At 39.2% G+C, this 17,601-nt stretch overlaps 1 protein-coding gene across 1 annotated transcript; it reads left to right on the forward strand.

Moving 5' to 3' along the window:
* ZNF283 (zinc finger protein 283) lies at positions 1,137–15,746 on the forward strand. Its single transcript, XM_013971414.2, is given in 5 exon segments — positions 1,137–1,344; positions 3,458–3,545; positions 5,567–5,693; positions 13,107–14,713; positions 14,715–15,746. Coding segments are annotated over 4 exon segments (1,839 nt in total). The 5' UTR covers positions 1,137–1,344; positions 3,458–3,536; the 3' UTR covers positions 14,811–15,746.

Below are 17,601 nucleotides of genomic sequence, written 5' to 3' on the forward strand. Positions count from 1 at the left end.
ATTTTTTGGGGCTCCAAAATCACTGCAGATGGTGACTCAGCCATGAAATTAAAAGACGCTTGCTGCTTGGAAGGAAAGTTATGACCAACATAGACAGCATATTAAAAAGCAGAGACATTACTCTGCCAACAAAGGTCTAGTCAAGGCTATAGTTTTTCCAGTAGTCATGTATGGATGTGAGAACTGGACTATAAAGAAAGCTGAGCGCCAAAGAATTGATGCTTTTGAACTGTGGTGTTGGAGAAGACTCTTGAGAGTCCCTTGGACTGCAAGGAGATCCAACCAGTCTATCCTAAAGGAAATCAGTCCTGAATATTCATTGGAAGGACTGATGTTGAAGCTGAAACTCCAACACTTTTGCCACCTGATGCAAAGAACTGACTCATTTGAAAAGACCCTGATGCTGGGAAAGATTGAAAGCAAGAGGAGAAGGGCATGGCAGAGGATGAGATGGTTGGGTGGCGTCACCAACCCAATGGACATGAGTTTGAGTAAACTCCGGGAGTCGGTGATGGACGGGGAGGCCTGGTGTGCTGCAGTCCATAGGGTTGCAATAAGTCAGACACGACTGAGCAACTGAACTGAAATGAACTAATCCTGTCATCTTAAAATGTAAATTGTGGGAGTGGGCCTAGTAAGACCATTACAACCTTGAGACATTCTTTTGATTTATTGTAGTAACCAATTTAAAAAGTATATGGCTCCCTTGCTAAGACTAGCGAGGGGGGCACTCTCCATCCCCTGTCTGATGTCTATGTCAGAAGCTTTCTCTGTCTCTTTTCATACTTTAATAAAACTCTGCTACACAAAAGCTCTTGAGTGATCAAGCGTGGTCCCTAGTCCTGAAACTAAATCTTTTTCGGAGATCACAAATCCGACATCGTTAAAAGTAAGCTATCATAACCCCCATCTCCACCTGCCCTGGACTTCAGAATGCCTTCCTCGACGTTGGCTGACAACTTCCTAACTCTCCCTCAGCCACGCCAAAGACAACGAAGCCACTAGGTTCGGCCAATACTCGGAACTTCTCTCTCCAGCAAAGATCAGAAATTCAGATTGACTTTAGAAAAGGCGCCTGTGACAGGCAGAGCCAAGTTGCATGCTGGGATGAAGGTCCAAATTCCTACCTTCCGGGGGATTCGCTGGCTCCGGACTACATTTCCCAGACGTCTTTAGGCACAAATCCTCTCCGGGCCGGGCGAGTTTACGGGAGAGCTCTTCGAAGTGCTCCGCTGGAGCCTCTAAGGATTTTCTGGCTCTTAGTTCCCATGAACCTCTGGGCCTAAACTAATCTCAGTCTCTGGGTCCCTGTCCGGTGTCTTCGAGATTTTTGGTCTCTGCGCGGTGAGTTGGTCGCGTTGGAGCAAGTGGTCAGCCCCCCGGAAGGGTGGGAGGGCTCTGCGGACTTCTCCAGCGCCCTGTCAGAAATGGCAGTGAGGGAGGGAGGCGCTCGAGGTGAGAAGGCCCGGCGGCTGACAGGTTGTGTGTTGTCCGGAGCCTCAAGCCTGGTGTGTGAGCGAGAGTCAGAAAAATGGTGTGTGACAGACGGCGAGACAGGGCCAGAGTGTGTCTCCCTAACGGTGTGCGAGATTGGGACTGTGTGACAAAGTGAGGTGCGCGGTCTTGTTAGTACGTGTGGACTGCTTTGGCGGGACGCTCTAGGTTCCCTCTAGATTCTCTTGGTCGCTGCCAGAGTTAAGGGACCACAAGAAAAGTAGCCGCGTATTAAGCCCTAGAATGTGTGTTTCCGGCAAGAAGACGCAGATCGAGTCTTGAGATGAGGGTTTTACAGTTTTACATCTGGAAGCGTCCTCATCACAGTCTCCTGGGAAGATATGCAGGATTCCTCTTGGCGGGGCCAGCTTCATGTGTCAGCACCACTGCAACCAGACCTGTGTCCCCAAGAATTGCTCTCAGCTGAGTTGCAGCTTCCCCTTTAATTCAGTGTGTGACCCCGAAAGTGTTTTGTTTGTTTTTAGGTAGGTCTATCTGTGTTCCAAGGAATGCTGGTGTCTCACGATTTCTTCTCATCCCTTCCCGCCGCCCCTACCGACCCCCCTCACCCCCACGTCCTCCCCCACCCCCGGTGCTGCTGGGTTTCTGAGATGACCCTGAGAAGTAGGAAATAATTGTTGCATATTTTTTGTTGCTGCATGTTTAGACATCAAGGTTCAGGTGAATTTGTCTTTCTTTTTTTAATTCATGGTTCCCTTTGTTTCTTCTCTTTCTCTGCGTCTCTTTTTTAAGTCTTTATTGAGTTTGTTTCAACGTTGCTCCTGTTACATGTTTTGGTTTTTTGGCGGAGGCATCGAGCTCACACTGCTGGATTGGAAGGCCAAGTCCTAACCACTGGACTGCTAGGGAAGTCCCACCTTTGTTTTTAAATCATGAGAATTTTAGTTTTCCTTGACCTTAAATATCTCCATTAGTAGTGTCTGTCCTGGGCCTTCTGGTGAATGACCCACCACGCTGATGTAGCCCTCTCCCCAGAGACCCCCTATTGTCCTTCTCCTCAGTCAGTAGCCATCTGTTCATATGGCAAATTGTTCAGATCCTCAGATGCATTGGAAGACATTTTTCAAGGATTATATCCAAATGTTTTAAATTGACTATTCAGTGAAGAAGGAGAATGGTGAAGCCACATTTGTTAAGTATCTACTCTGTAGGAAATATTGTTGTGTTTATGGGTGTAGATTTCCTTGCTCTGACTTCGAAGGAGAAAAATGATCTGTGTTCATTCACAGGAGAATCTTGACAGTGAAAGTGTCTCACTGTAGTGAGCTACAGCTACAAGATGTTGAGGAGCTGGTAGATGTCATTTGTTTCAGACCCACTGATTTTCAGTGTTGGGCCTGTTGGTTCAGTTTTCTTCATGACTGAATTCCCTATCACTCAATTTTTTACATTTGCAAATATCTTTATTTTTCTGATTGGGCTTCCCTGGTAGCTCAGCTGGTAAAGAATTCATCTGCAATTCAGGAGACCCCAGTTTGACTCCTGGGTCAGGAAACTTCCTGGAGAAGGGATAGGCTACTCACTCCAGTATTCTTGGGCTTCCCTGGTGGCTCAGGTGGAAAAGAATCTGCCTGCAATGTGGGAGACCTAGGTTTGATCCCTGGGTTGGGAAGATCCCCTGGAGAATGGAACGGCTACCCACTCCAGTATTCGTGCCTGGAGAATTCCACGGACAGAGGAGCCTGGCAGACTACAGTCCATGGGGTCCCAAAGAATTGGACACAACTGAGCAATTTTCACTTTTATTTTTCTGATGACAGAGTTAACACAGGTTTGTTGGAAAACATTCACCAATCCGGGAAATATATAGAGAAGAAAGTTAAAAATTATATCCTGTAGAGTTAATCATCATTCTTATTTTGATGTCTTTTTATTCAGTTGTTTAAGTCAGGACAGGCTCACTTCAGCACACCTAGACTAAAGCTTCTTTTTCCTTCTGCAGCTCTGGCTTTTCTGGACTCTGTGTTTCACCAATAGAGGAACCCTATGGAGCACTAATTAGTTCCTGGGATTGTAGAACCATGACTGACGTAAGTTGGTCTTTCTCCTTGACATGTTGTGATGTTTAGGTCATGTGGATCTTTTCCTGAATTACCCTAAAGCTTTCTACTTAACAGAACCCCTTCCTTGAACCTTCTTCTTAGTTCGTCCTGTTCCAGTAAAGGGTGATGCCAAATAGCCCAGCGTCTGCCCTCTGTGCCATTTCCAATCAGCACCATCGTATTTATCAACCACTTGACTCAATGTCTCCTGTGGTTCAGTCTTCCATCAAGAGTAGTGAAGGGATGGAGTCCTCTGAGGGAAATATTTGAACATCTGTCCAAGAATAACACAAAGAAATATACTGAACAATCAGTTCGCTTTTATTTATATACTAGGAAAACCAACAGTAGGTTGAGTTCATCATCTTTCAAAGGCACGAAGAGGATTCATATAAAGAGGAGGAAAGAGGGGAGAATGAAGACTTCAGACCTTTGGAAAGCAACAGTTTTCCTTTTGCAAGCCAAGATGCCGATTAATTCATGTTCTATCTAGAAAAAAAAAAGGATAAAGTTCCCTCAATAGTTTTCCTTTTTCAGGCTAATATGCAGCCATCAAAGAAGCGGGTCAGGGTGCTCTGCCCTTAGCCAGCTAAATGGTCACCCATGGGAAGAGTTTCAATTGTGTATTCTCTGGTAGAGCTTTGGTATTTAACTGGCACTGATCCATATCAGGCTGTCTTAGGTCTTGCCTTTTGTTATTACTTCCATCTTTGTTCAGCCAGGGCTGCCCCGTTTCCCTTATTAGGGTTTCTCATTCCCATGACAAGTCTGTGGTGTGATGAGTTAGTGATGAGGGTTCCTTTGGGTCACACAGGAATACTTGGAACTTCTACACAAACCTGAGTTTTCCAGAAAGATAACTTAGAATATAGGATTTCTTAGTTTCAGCTTCAGTTTGTACGAGATCACATGTTTTGTAAACTTTCAGGATTAGAATGGGGAGTGAGTGGTTCTTTCCAGGGATTCCCTTATCAATAAACACCAGTGTCAAAGTCCATTTTGTTATTGACCAAGTTGTGACATCTGTGTCATGTCTGATCTTCTATCTGTATCTTCCAACTCGAGAACAAGGAATGTGTTAAGCGATGGATAGTTGATGGTACCACATAAGAAGAGGATCTGGATCTTAAATACTGGATGATAACAGACTCCTGGAATTAAGAAAATCTTTAAAACTTTTGTTCATTCTGAATGTATAATAGTTATTAATCATGTACGTTCATATGATGAACTGAATTGCATCTAATAAAAATGTTTTCTGTATCCAATTCATCACAATAAGAAAAGAATGCTAACCACAGGGAACTATACTCAATATTTTATAATTATCTATAAGTGAAAAGAATCTGAAATCCCTGTGCTATATACCTGAAACTAGCACAATATTATAAATCAACTATACGTCAGTAAAAGATTAATATAAGTTATAAAAAGGAAAATGCCTATGATATAATCTAATAAAATGATTCACTTGAGGTTTAATGGTAATCCTTAATTTAATGGAAATCATTTTTCTAAAATAAGAGATTTTATAGTACATTTGGGAAAAGTGTTTTTTTTTTTTTCCATATTTTTTAAAAGGGATGAGATGGTGTAGCAATTCCTATATATAAAGAATTTATGAAGTGGGCACCTAGCAGGTTGTATGTATGTATACACACCCATAAACATCCCTGTCCCTTCCCCCAACACACTTTTTATTTAATAGAAGAGAAACTGGGATTATTTTATGCGTATCAGACAGATCTGGACAGCTGAGTTATCTCACAGTATACAGGAAGTTCTTTCTGCGATAACAGGTTTCTTCTTGAACATGTAGACACTCTGCTTTAATCAAATTAATTTCCTTACTTTTTCCTACCCATCTGTTTCACAGGCTTTCAGCTGACTTGGTTGCTATATTTTTCTCTTCTTATAGGTTATCCTTCATACTCCTCTCTTTTTTCCTCTTGGGAATATTTTTTCAATTTCTTTAATTTCACAAGTGATGAGTGGGTTTTTGGTTTTAGGGCTTGGTGACATTTGGGGATGTGGCCATTGACTTCTCTCAGGAGGAGTGGGAATTCCTGAACCCTGCTCAGAGGGACTTGTATGTGGATGTGATGTTGGAGAACTACAGCAACTTGGTCTCACTGGGTAAGCTCATCTGCCTGAAATAATTTACTTTTCTATGTGAAACATCAGCTTTCTCCACTGGGAATTACAGGGCTGTTTTTGAAGAAATCAAGTGAATTTCTCCTTCATGTTCTCAAAATAATGCTTTGGTATTCATTGGCTTAGAAATGGGTTCATTGAGCACCTTGATCATCCCATGCCTCAGGAGCTTCAACCCTCTGGCCTTTTCTGCAGTGGCCTCTCTTCAATGACCAAGGAGCTGGATTTGTATTATGGGGCATATGTTTATTTCATAACTACTGTCAGAGAAACCACATTTCATACTGTGTTTAACGTCAGCATTTCTACAGGTGATCTCTGTCCTTGCTAGTCATGCTATGCTATGCTAAGTCACTTCAGTTGTATCCGACTCTGTGCGACCGCATAGACGGCAGCCCACCAGGCTCCCCGGTCCCTGGGATTCTCCAGGCAAGAACACTGGAGTGGGTTGCCATTTCCTTCTCCAATGCATGAATGAAAAGTGAAAGTGAAGTCGCTCAGTCATGTCCGACTCTTAGCGACCCCATGGACTGCAGCCCACCAGGCTCCTCCATCCATGGGATTTTCCAGGCAAGAGCACTGGAGTGGGGTGCCATTGCCTATGTGGTTCTTTTATGTGAGGGACCATAGAAAAGCTAGAACAGAGTTACTGAAAGAGAGAGTACCCAGAAGTGAGTGAGGGAGACAGGAAGAGCCCAGGTGACAGGCTGTGGTGTTGGTTTCGGGGAATAATGTGGATTGTTCTCTCAGTGATTAGAAGCCATGATTTGGTTTACATGGGGTTTTAACTTTTTTATTTTTAAGTGTTACACAAACACCTATGATAAGCTGCTTCCAGGGTTTGTTAGAAATTGCAGCTTGTCAGGTCCTACTCCAGCATCTGTATTTACTTATGGTCCCTGGTGATTTTTATTCCCCTTAAAAAGTTGCTCCCCTTTGTTATATTCTGACCCACATATGGGAAGTGCAGCTAGAAACAAAATCCTGATACACTGTGGCTTTCAGAAGAACCTCTCTACTTTAATAGAGTGGTGGACTGAATGAACAGAAATTCATTACATACTAAGTGAGCATGTTCTTTTACTTCCAACATATTTGAAGTTGAAAATTACAACCTGAACTTTGCACTTTACAAAGTTAAATCCTACACTGAGTGAAAGCCTAGAAATGTCTCACAAAACTTGTTTTCACCTTAGCAAAATAACAACAGTAATAATAATAACATTAATAGTTAACATTATACTTACTAAAAACCAGGCCTTGTACTAAGCAGAGCAAATACATGAATGTTTTTAACTTTTAAAACATCCCCATGAGGTAGGTACTATTTTTAACCCTTTTTATAGAGGAGATTACTGAGACACATACAGTTTAAATGACCTCCCAAGGTCACACAGCTGGTGGGGACACAGTAGCAACCGTTGCACCTAAGAAGTCTGGCTCTAGAATCTGTGTTTTAAAACCACCATTATGTGTTCTGTTTGCTCAAAAGAGGCAGAACCTGAATGAGCCTAAAACAAGGTCATTTTTCTACTTTATATGATCTCATGTTCTTCATTTCCACTGTTTCTCTCTTCTCTGGAGTCTTTGTCAATATTATTTTTACCTTTATTGCAAATTTAACCAAATGTTTTGCACTTATAATTAAAAAAAACAAAAAACAAATCTCTGCACCATTTGAGATTTCTTTTCCTGCAACCAGACACTCCATTTCTAAGCCATATATAGCAGCATTATTGGAGCAAGGAGAAGAGCCCTGGATAATTGTTGGGGATGTGAGGAGGTGCAAGAAGTTAGATCCCAGGAAGGCAAAGGCAGGAGGGAGCCATCAGCCCAGGGAACACCCTCACAGGTCACACAGGAGGAGAAAGGGAACAGCTGGGATGGTGTTTGGAAGTTCGTTATGAAGGACCAAGGCCTGTAGAGTGAAGGCCTGACACCTGGGAGAAAATAGAGATCTCAGTTTGAGCTACCAGAGGAACTTCATCTTGATCTCATTTCTGAGACTCCTTGTTTCTCTTCTTCTATTCCCCTCCCATTTCAGTGAGGAATTCTTTTTTGTTCCCATTGGAACCATTTTACTTACATGTTGGATATAGCTGTTTTCCAGCTGTTTTGCATTTGTGTATGTGAATGAATATACATACTCGTTCATCAATTCGCCACGTATTTGGAGTTCCTACTCCTAGCCAGGCTGCATACTGGGCACTACTAATACCATCGCGAACAAGATTGATAAAACTTGCTCATTCTTGTGTACTTTGTGTCATTGGGGAGAAACATAAATAAGTAAATAAATAGATAAATAGTATCATGTAATGAAACATGTTATTCATGAGAGGCAGGCAGCATAAGAGAACAGAAAATGATGGGAACTGTGATGTTGGAGAAGACTCTTGAGAGTCCCTTGGACTGCAAGGAGATTCAACCAGTCCATTCTAAACGAGATCAGTCCTGGGTGTTCTTTGGAAGGAATGATGCTAAAGCTGAAACTCTAGTACTTTGGCCACCTCATGCGAAGAGCTGACTCATTGGAAACGACTCTGATGCTGGGAGCGATTGGGGGCAGGAGGAGAAGGGGACGACAGAGGATGAGATGGCTGGATGGCACCACCGACTTGATGGACGTGAGTGTGAGTGAACTCTGGGAGTTGGTGATGGACAGGGAGGCCTGGTGTGCTGCAGTTCATGGGGTTGGAAAGAGCTGGACATGACTGAGCAACTGAACTGAACTAAACTGATACAGCTAATTCAGATAAGGGGGTCAGGGAAAGCATTTTTGAATAGAAATGTGAAGTCTAGGATCAGGTTATATGAATACCTGGGGGAGGAACATTTCAGTCACAATGACCTGAAGGGCAAAGGCCCTGAAGGTGGTAAGGAACTTTATTGGAAGAACTCTAAGACGGGTAGAGTTACTAAAGGAGTGTGTGCTGGTCCCAGAGATAAGCACAGGTTTGATAATATACAGTTGTAGTTTTCTTAGGAATTTGGATTGTGTAGTTTCGGTCTGAATTCATTCATCTTTTCTTGATTTACATTCCTTATTTCTTGAATAAAAATTTACAATATTATGTTTCAAGTATATAGCAAAGTGATTCAGTTATACATACATATGTGAATATATATATATTTCAGATTGTATTCCATTATAGGTTATTACAAGATACTGACTATAGTTCCCTGTGCTATACAGTAAAAGCTTATTGTTTTTCTATTCTGTGTATAGTAGTTTTGTTAATCCCATACTCTTAATTTCTTCCTCCCCTGACTTTCCCCTTTGGTAACCATAAATTTCTTTTCTATGTCTCTGAGTCTGTTTCTGTTTGGTATATAGATTCATTTGTATTATTTCTTAGATTCCACATATAAGTGATGTCATATAATATTTGTCTTCCTCTGTTTGACTTACTTCACTTAGTATGATATTCTCTAGAGCCATCCATGTTGCTACAAATGGCAATATTTCATTCCTTTTTATGGCTGAGTAATATTCCATTGTGTGTATATATATATATCATATTCTCTTAAACCAGTTGTCTGTTGATGGGCGTTTGGGTTGTTTCCATGTCTTGGCTATTACAAATAATGCTGCTACGAACATGGGGTACATGTATCTTTTTGAATTAGAGTTTTTTGTCTTTTCAATATGTATGCCTAGGAGTGGGATTACTGAATAATAATAATTGCTCTATTTCTATTTTTTTAAGGAACCTCTGTTTTTGTTCTCCATAGTGACTGTATCATTTTACATTCCCACCAACAGTATATGAGGGTTCCCTTTTCTCCATACTGTCTCCAGCATTTATTACTTATAGACTTTTATGATGGCCATTCTGACTGGTATGAAGGGGTGCCTCAGTGCAGTTTTGCTGTGCATTTCTGTAGTAATTAGTGATGTAGAGCATTTTTTTATGTGCTTGTTGGCTAACAGTATGTGTTCTTTGGAGAAATGTTTATTTAGATCTTGTGCCCATTTTTTGATTGGGTTGTTTGTCTTTATTGACACTGAGTTGTATGAGCTGTTTGTATATTTTGGAAATTAATCCCTTTAATGAGGCTTTTATGAGGAGGAACTTTGAGGCTATTAAATGTTGTATTCCTCTTCAAACTTTCAGTTTATTCATATGTTGGATTTCTAGTCAGCAGGTTGTAATTTGTTCTTCCCATTATTTATTTTGAAGCTCAAAACATATGAGCTGGTCCCAGATGTGATCCATGGGAACCCTCTAAATAGTAGCTTCTGTGTCCTTTGGCATGTCTCCACCACACTTAGAGCACCTCCTTATTTTCTGACATAACTCCATGTTCCAGCCCTAAAGTCAGCCTTTTCTTCAAGGTGCCCTGGTTCCTTTTAGCTGAGTATGGTATTTAGAAGCCAGAATCTGAGTGCTAGGTTTGCTCATTGCTGCTGGGGAATGGTTGTCCCTAGGCCCTCTCAGTGAACAGAGTAGGGAGAGAATATGTTTATATGCATGCATGCATATATGTACACACATTTACATCTATCTCATGAGTTCACACAGATGTCTCCAGTTCCTTTTCAACACTACAGGTTTTATTTCAGCTTATTCACCTTCCATTTCTAACTCCCTTTTCTGACAATGAAAAACCTGGGTTCCATTATTCTTAATGTATTTATAGTTGACCCTTGAACAACATGGGTTTGAACCATGCAGGTCCACATATATGCAGATTTTTTTCAAGAAATATACAGTAGACTCTCCGTTTCCACAGCTTCTACATCCATGGAAAAGAAGGCCAACTATGGGACTTTGCATCCTTGGGTACCTGAGGTGGATTCTGGAACCAATCCCCCAAGATACTACCAAGGGATGACTGTATTTATTTGATCAAACTCTCTGTGACTAACCAGTCTTCTGTTACCACTGCCACCACCACCTTGATCGTGTGATTGCCTTTCTTACCCCCTTGGGCTGACAACCAAGTCACTCGGCACATGAACTCTTGTCCTTACCTTGCTTGCATTCTGACTCCTGACATGAGGCAACCCTTTTACACTGTGACCGTCCTCATGCTGGCTGACCTTCAGATCCTGCTCTGGGCCTCATTTTATTAAATTCTGATCCTTGAGGATGCGTTTTGAAAATATTCTGTGTGATGAGACAGAAAATCTTCATTAAGCTCTTCTGCTGTATACTGAAGTGAAGTGGTTACCTTGCAGGAAATTGCCTGTGTCAATGTTTGAGTTATGAGTTAAACTAGCTGCTTTTTTCATGGAACACCCCTTTTTTTTTTTCCTTGAAAGAATGACTGACAGGCAGACTATGGTTGAAGCCTTGAGTAGTTGGAAAACATTTTCTTCTAAATGAGCATGTCACTTTAAGAACAACTGAGAGTATTTATTGCCAATGATAAAATTTAAACTTTCAAATAAATATTAGAATTGTGTGACGCTTATATCCATTATTTTGAGTTTACAGCTTCCCAGTAAATATTTTTCTGATGAGGTAGATATATTTTTAACTTATGGTTTTCTTTGATATTATGTAATAAAATACGTCAGCATTTCAAATATCTGCAGAATTCAGTGAACCAGTATTTTTCAAATGACCAGTGCATGATATTACAGAATTATGCATGGGTAAAAAAAAATCATCCAAAGTGCAATGGATTCTGTAACATAATATGAAAAATTCATGAGTATGGTTGCATACTCCACCTTGGAACTAACCTTTTAAGAAACCATCACTTCTCATGTTTTACTGTATCAAAGAATAGCATCCACTATTACTTAAACAAGCTCATAGAATATTCTGCTATTTTATAATTACATATCTGTTAGAGGCTGGATTTTCTTCATATGCTGTTTTCTTCAGTGCTATTTCTTCAACCAAAGTAGCATTGCCAGTTTGAATGCAAAAGAATCCAGTTGTCTTCTGTTAAGCCAGATATTAAAGAGACTTACAAAATATTTTAAGAAGTTATTCATTAATTTTTTGTTTTGGAATTTTTCTTCCAAATATGGTTACTTTTCATAAACTTCATAATGATTTATCATTTTTAAATAAATTAACTTTAAATTTCTCAGTTTTAATTTCTAATATGGTTAATTTCAAAAGATATAACCTACATAAACAAAAGCTCTTTTGGGTCCTCAATGCTTTTTTTTTAAAAAAAACAACTAAAAGGAAGTTAAACTTCTGTTCATTTACTGTCACTGTTGAGCCTTAAACAAAAGCATTCAAATACCAAGTAACTATAATGGAAGCTCAATTCATATTTGTTGAACTACTTATTGAGGCTAAGTTGTACATAAGTGCACTCCTTTTAGTTTACATTTGGTCATCTCAAAGTAATTGTAATATTAGGTTGGTCAGTTTAAATACTGGCTTCCTTCTATATATACACACAGTCTTCACATCCAAATGTTATTGTATACAAAACAATAAGAAATTATTAAATAAAATAGCAATAGTCAGTGCAGTTTAGGCCTGTGCCCAATTAATGTTGATTAAAATTGCTTCCCACAATTATTTCCACAGTACTCATCCAACATTTATTAGCTTACCAAGGTATTATACAATCACCAATAGGCAAAAACACTAGATTTGTATACTTGTATTGCAGATACACTTACACATGTGCAAGCAAGGGATTCACAATATTGAAGAGTATAAGAGTCTACTGAGACCAGAAAGTTTGAGAACTATTGCTCCAGGGTATGGTTCTTACTTTCAATACATGGTCTTTGAGAGGCCTCAAAGTAGATGCTTGGGAGTGTTCATTGAGGTCTTTCCATTTGAACTGGGATGACTTCCAGTGTGCAACTTCTAGAATCTCTGATTGTAGTCAATACCCCAGGCACCCTGTGAATGCATAACATTTGGTTACAGATACAAGGGAGAACCCCTGCATAGGTTCCTGGGGCTCCTTTTCATGGCTTCTCCTTTGATAAACCTTGAACCACAAATTCCACTCACCTTAGCAGCCCTAAATTCAGATCCTAATATTCTTTGCCTAGTGACTTGATTGGTGGAAGGGCACATTTTAGTTTAAGAGACTATTTACAAAGGAAGATGATGAGGAACTTGTTAAAATGACCTTTGTGGAATCCTCCAGAAAACTGTCAGATCAGAACATGATGATGAGAGAAAACAACAAAATTCTGTAAAGCAATTATCCTTTAATAAGAAATAAATTTTTTTTAAAGGCAAAAAAAAAAAAAAAGAACATGATGAGATCACAAGAGCTGAAAAGTCACAACTGAATTTGTTGTTGAACAGAAGAGAGGCTTGTGCCTAGGAATTTACTAAGTCTCCTGATTCAGTTTACTTATGAGTGTTATTTTCAATGTGTCTTTACTTCTAGTATAAAGGACTTTTTTTTCTGGTAAAGGGAATAAAATGTTTTGGTTTTCTTGTTTTCTTTCAGATTTGGAGTCGACATATGAGACAAAAAATACATTTTCAAAAAAGGACATTTTTGAAATAAATTTTTCCCAGTGGAAGATAAAGGAAAGAAGTAAAACCATTGAGCTCGAGGCATCCATTTTCAAAAATAACTGGAAGTGTAAGAGCAGATTAAAGGGGCTCCAGGGACACCAAGAGAGATTCTTCAGTCAAGTGATAATCAGCTATGAAAAAATGCCCACTTACAAAAAGCATGAATCTCTTATTGCACATCAAAGAACTCCTAATCAAGAAAAACCTTACATTTGTAAGGAATGTGGAAAGGCTTACAGTCATGGCTCAAAACTTGTTCAACATGAGAGAATTCATATGGCTAAAAAACATTTTGAATGTAAAGAATGTGGGAAGGACTTTTTAAGTGCCTATCAACTCACTGTGCATCAGAGATTTCATGCTGGTGAGAAACCTTATGAATGTAAGGAATGTGGGAAGACTTTTAGTTGGGGATCAAGCCTTGTTAAACATGAGAGAATTCATACTGGTGAGAAACCCTATGAATGTAAAGAATGTGGGAAGGCCTTTAGTCGTGGCTATCACCTTACTCAACATCAGAAAATTCATATTGGTGTGAAATCTTATGAATGTAAAGAATGTGGGAAGGCCTTTTTTTGGGGCTCAAGCCTTGCTAAACATGAGATAATTCATACAGGTGAGAAACCTTATAAATGTAAAGAATGTGGGAAGGCCTTCAGTCGTGGCTATCAACTTACTCAGCACCATAAAATCCATACTGGTAAGAAACCTTATGTATGTAAAATTTGTGGAAGGGCTTTTTGTTGGGGCTATCAACTTACTCGACATCAGATATTTCATACTGGCAAGAAACCCTATGAATGTAAGGAATGTGGGAAGACTTTTAATTGTGGCTCTAGTCTGGTTCAACATGAGAGAATCCATACAGGTGAGAAACCCTATGAATGTAAAGAATGTGGAAAGGCCTTTAGTCGTGGCTATCACCTTACTCAACATCAGAAAATCCATACTGGTGAGAAACCTTTTGAATGTAAGGAATGTGGGAAGGCTTTCAGTTGGGGTTCAAGCCTCGTTAAACATGAGAGAGTTCATTCTGGTGAGAAATCTTATGAATGTAAAGAATGTGGAAAAACCTTTGGTAGTGGCTATCAACTTACTCGACATCAGATATTTCATACTGGTGAGAAACCCTATAAATGTAAGGCATGTGGGAAGGCCTTTAATTGTGGCTCTAGTCTGGTTCAACATGAGAGAATCCATACTGGTGAGAAACCCTATGGATGTAAAGAATGTGGGAAGACCTTTAGTCGTGGCTATCACCTTACTCAACATCAGAAAATCCATACTGGTGAGAAACCTTTTAAATGTAAGGAATGTGGGAAGGCCTTTAGTTGGGGTTCAAGCCTTGTTAAACATGAGAGAGTTCATACTGGTGAGAAATACTATGAATGTAGAGACTGTGGGAAGGTCTTCAGTAATGACTATCAACTTAGTGTTCATCAGAGATTTCATACTGGTGAGAAACCTTATCAATGTAAGGAATTTGGGAAGACCTTTACTTGTGGCATAAGCCATGTTCAACATGAAAGAATTATGTAATAATGATAAACGCTACAAATATAAAGAGTGTGGGGAAGCCTTTATATGGACAGCCTATTCAAATGGGGCAGCTGATGCTGGTGAAACTTTATGACTGAAGAAATGTGAAAGAATGTGTCTGTGTATGTGTATAGACAACTTACTTAATGTGAGAAGTCTTACTCTTGCGAAACCTTTTGAATGTAGGGAATGTGCAAAACCCTAAACTGTGTATGGATAACTGATATCAGAAAATTCATATTAGTGAGGAATATTTTGAAAATGAGGACTATGAAAAGGCCTTTCAACTTCTGTATGATTTTGAACATCTATACTAATGTGAAGCCATTTAAATGTAGGAAATGTGTAAAGATCTTTAATTCATAATACAAAGTCTCATAAGTGTTGGAAAAATTATGCTCATCAGAAACTCTTAAAGGGATATGGGAAGATTTTAAATTTAGTTTGGTTCTTGCATATCAGAGAATTCATACTGCTGTGAAATCCTGTGAATTTAAGGAGTATGGGAAGACTTGTAATCATGGTAAACATCTTAAAATACATCAGGGAATTCATCCTAATGAAAAGCCATTTGAATTAGAATTGTAGGAAGGCCTTTAGACAAGTGCCACTCCAGCTATTGTCCAGAGACATTCTGCCAGTCTATAAAATCATTGCCTGTCAATCATGAGATAAATGCAGAAAGTGAGAGTAAATGTTTGGAAACTTTTATAGAAATTTGATATTGCCATAACATTATCATTATATTTTACAAAAGTTATCAGTCAACGAATGATTGGAAATTAAAAATGAAAACTTTGTCCTTTATAAGTTGAGAGACAACATTCATACTTTAAAACAGGAGACAAGTTACAAAGTAACTTAATTAGAATAAGAAATTCTTCACTCCTCAGACAATGATTAGAGTAGCAGAATACTTAATACTTCATAAGATATGTAGGATGTATATACTGTTAGGACCAAACTGGAGCCAGGACACGCTCTAAGGGGCAGGCTAGGCCTGAGGTTTAGTCTCTAGGAAAGCTGAAGCACTGGGAACTCCCACAGGCAGTGTAGCTAGACCAATCAGAAAAATCCCCGTAGCCCCCCAGCCCGCGCCAGACCCGAGCCAATCCAGATAGGGATGCGAGGTTTAAAAGTCCTGCACACGCCTACGGTTTAACCAATCAGCTGCGCTGTTACAGAAACAAAGAACTGTCTATATAAAAGTAGATGTGATTCAGAGCTCGGGGCTCTTGTCGGATTCCACTGTGCTGGATGACACCTGGGCCCTAACTCGAGCTAGCAATAAAACCCTTTATGCTTTTGCATTGCTGTGGACATCTTATTCTGTCAGTTTTGGGGACTCGGACTCTGGGCATAACAATACTTCATCAGACTTTGGTAAATCTGAATAAGGAAAAGTCACGAAAGTTGGCAACATTGTAGAATCATTAGTAAGAAAAGATATAATTAGAGATATGGATTTTTTTTTTAAATTTAAGGCAACACAATGTATTTAAACATATTTGGATCAATAAGCAAAGGAAAAGACTGAAAAAAATTGCTCCAAGATCAATTTTTTAGAAACAATAGTTGGAAATTGTCATCTTCTTAGGTATCAATTTCAAGAGGAAAAACAAATTTTCTGCTATCTCATCTGGATAACATATATCTAGTAACAAAACTAAATGGAGATAGCCTCTAAAAAGCAAAAGCTAGATTAATTGAATTTGTGTGCATGCATGTTCAGTTGCTTCAGTCATATCCAACTCTGTGAGCTCGTGGACTGCAGCCCGCCAGGCTCCTCTGTCCATGGAGATTCTCCAGGCAAGCATACTAGAACGGGTTGCCATGCCCTCCTCCAGGGGAACTTCCTGACCCAGGTAAATGCAAAATTTTTAATTAAAATACCAGTAAGCAGAATCCAGATGTAAGATTGCACAACAGAAAATAATTTTTATGGAATATCCAAGCCCCAGATTTTCTGGTTTAAATGGAAATATACGCTAACTGACGACAAAAAAAAAAAAAAAAAGAATCAGTATAAGTTTAATTCATTCCGATCGTTCACCTTAGATTTGTGTGACTTTTAGAGTAGGAAATTACATACAATGACTTAATTCTAAGAAGAATTTAATATTTATAAATCAGAATGCATCTCAAAATTGGTGACTTTTCATTTTCATCTGGGTAGCTGTTATGATTTAGTGCCAGCATGAAAGTATATTAGTTATGATGAAATAAAAGAATGCTTATATACTCAGAATTTGACCCTTTAAAAATGACTGATTTCCAAAAAATCAGTTACATCAGAACTGGACTGACAAATGTCTGTGGTTCATCTTGGTCATTGTTTTCATCTGCACCTCACCTCTATGTCCATTTTTGCCGATAGGCCATCCATGGTATCTCTGTTCAGTCGTTTATGGTCTAGTGGTTGACAGCATTATTCCACATAACTGTAATAATAAAATGTAACACAAAGAATACTTTGAGTGTTTTAATAGAATATATCATCACCAGTTAGTATTTTACTCCTCCTGGGTACCATATTTGCATGTTAACAAGGCAATATGGCAATAGCACCTTATCCTACCATTTCTGAAATTGTAGGTCTCAGAAGCCACCAGTGCTTAATAGTACTTGAGGAACAAAGGAAATTAATTCTCTGATTAAAGAAGCTTATGAAGCAGCATCTTCTAAAATACCCTCTTAAGGAACTACCTAAAGTACCTTATCAGCTTATCAAAAGACTAAAGAGTAGTGAAGAAAATTGTTCAACTGTGTTTAAGTTGGCGTATCTCAAACTTCACTATGGCAATACCAATTCTCATGACTTATTAACATCTTGAGGGTGTGAAACTGCATTTGGAGGTGCAACCATAACTAAAGGAGACGATAAA

Source organism: Capra hircus, chromosome 18 (genome assembly GCF_001704415.2).
Source record: "Capra hircus breed San Clemente chromosome 18, ASM170441v1, whole genome shotgun sequence".
NCBI lineage: Eukaryota > Metazoa > Chordata > Mammalia > Artiodactyla > Bovidae > Capra > Capra hircus.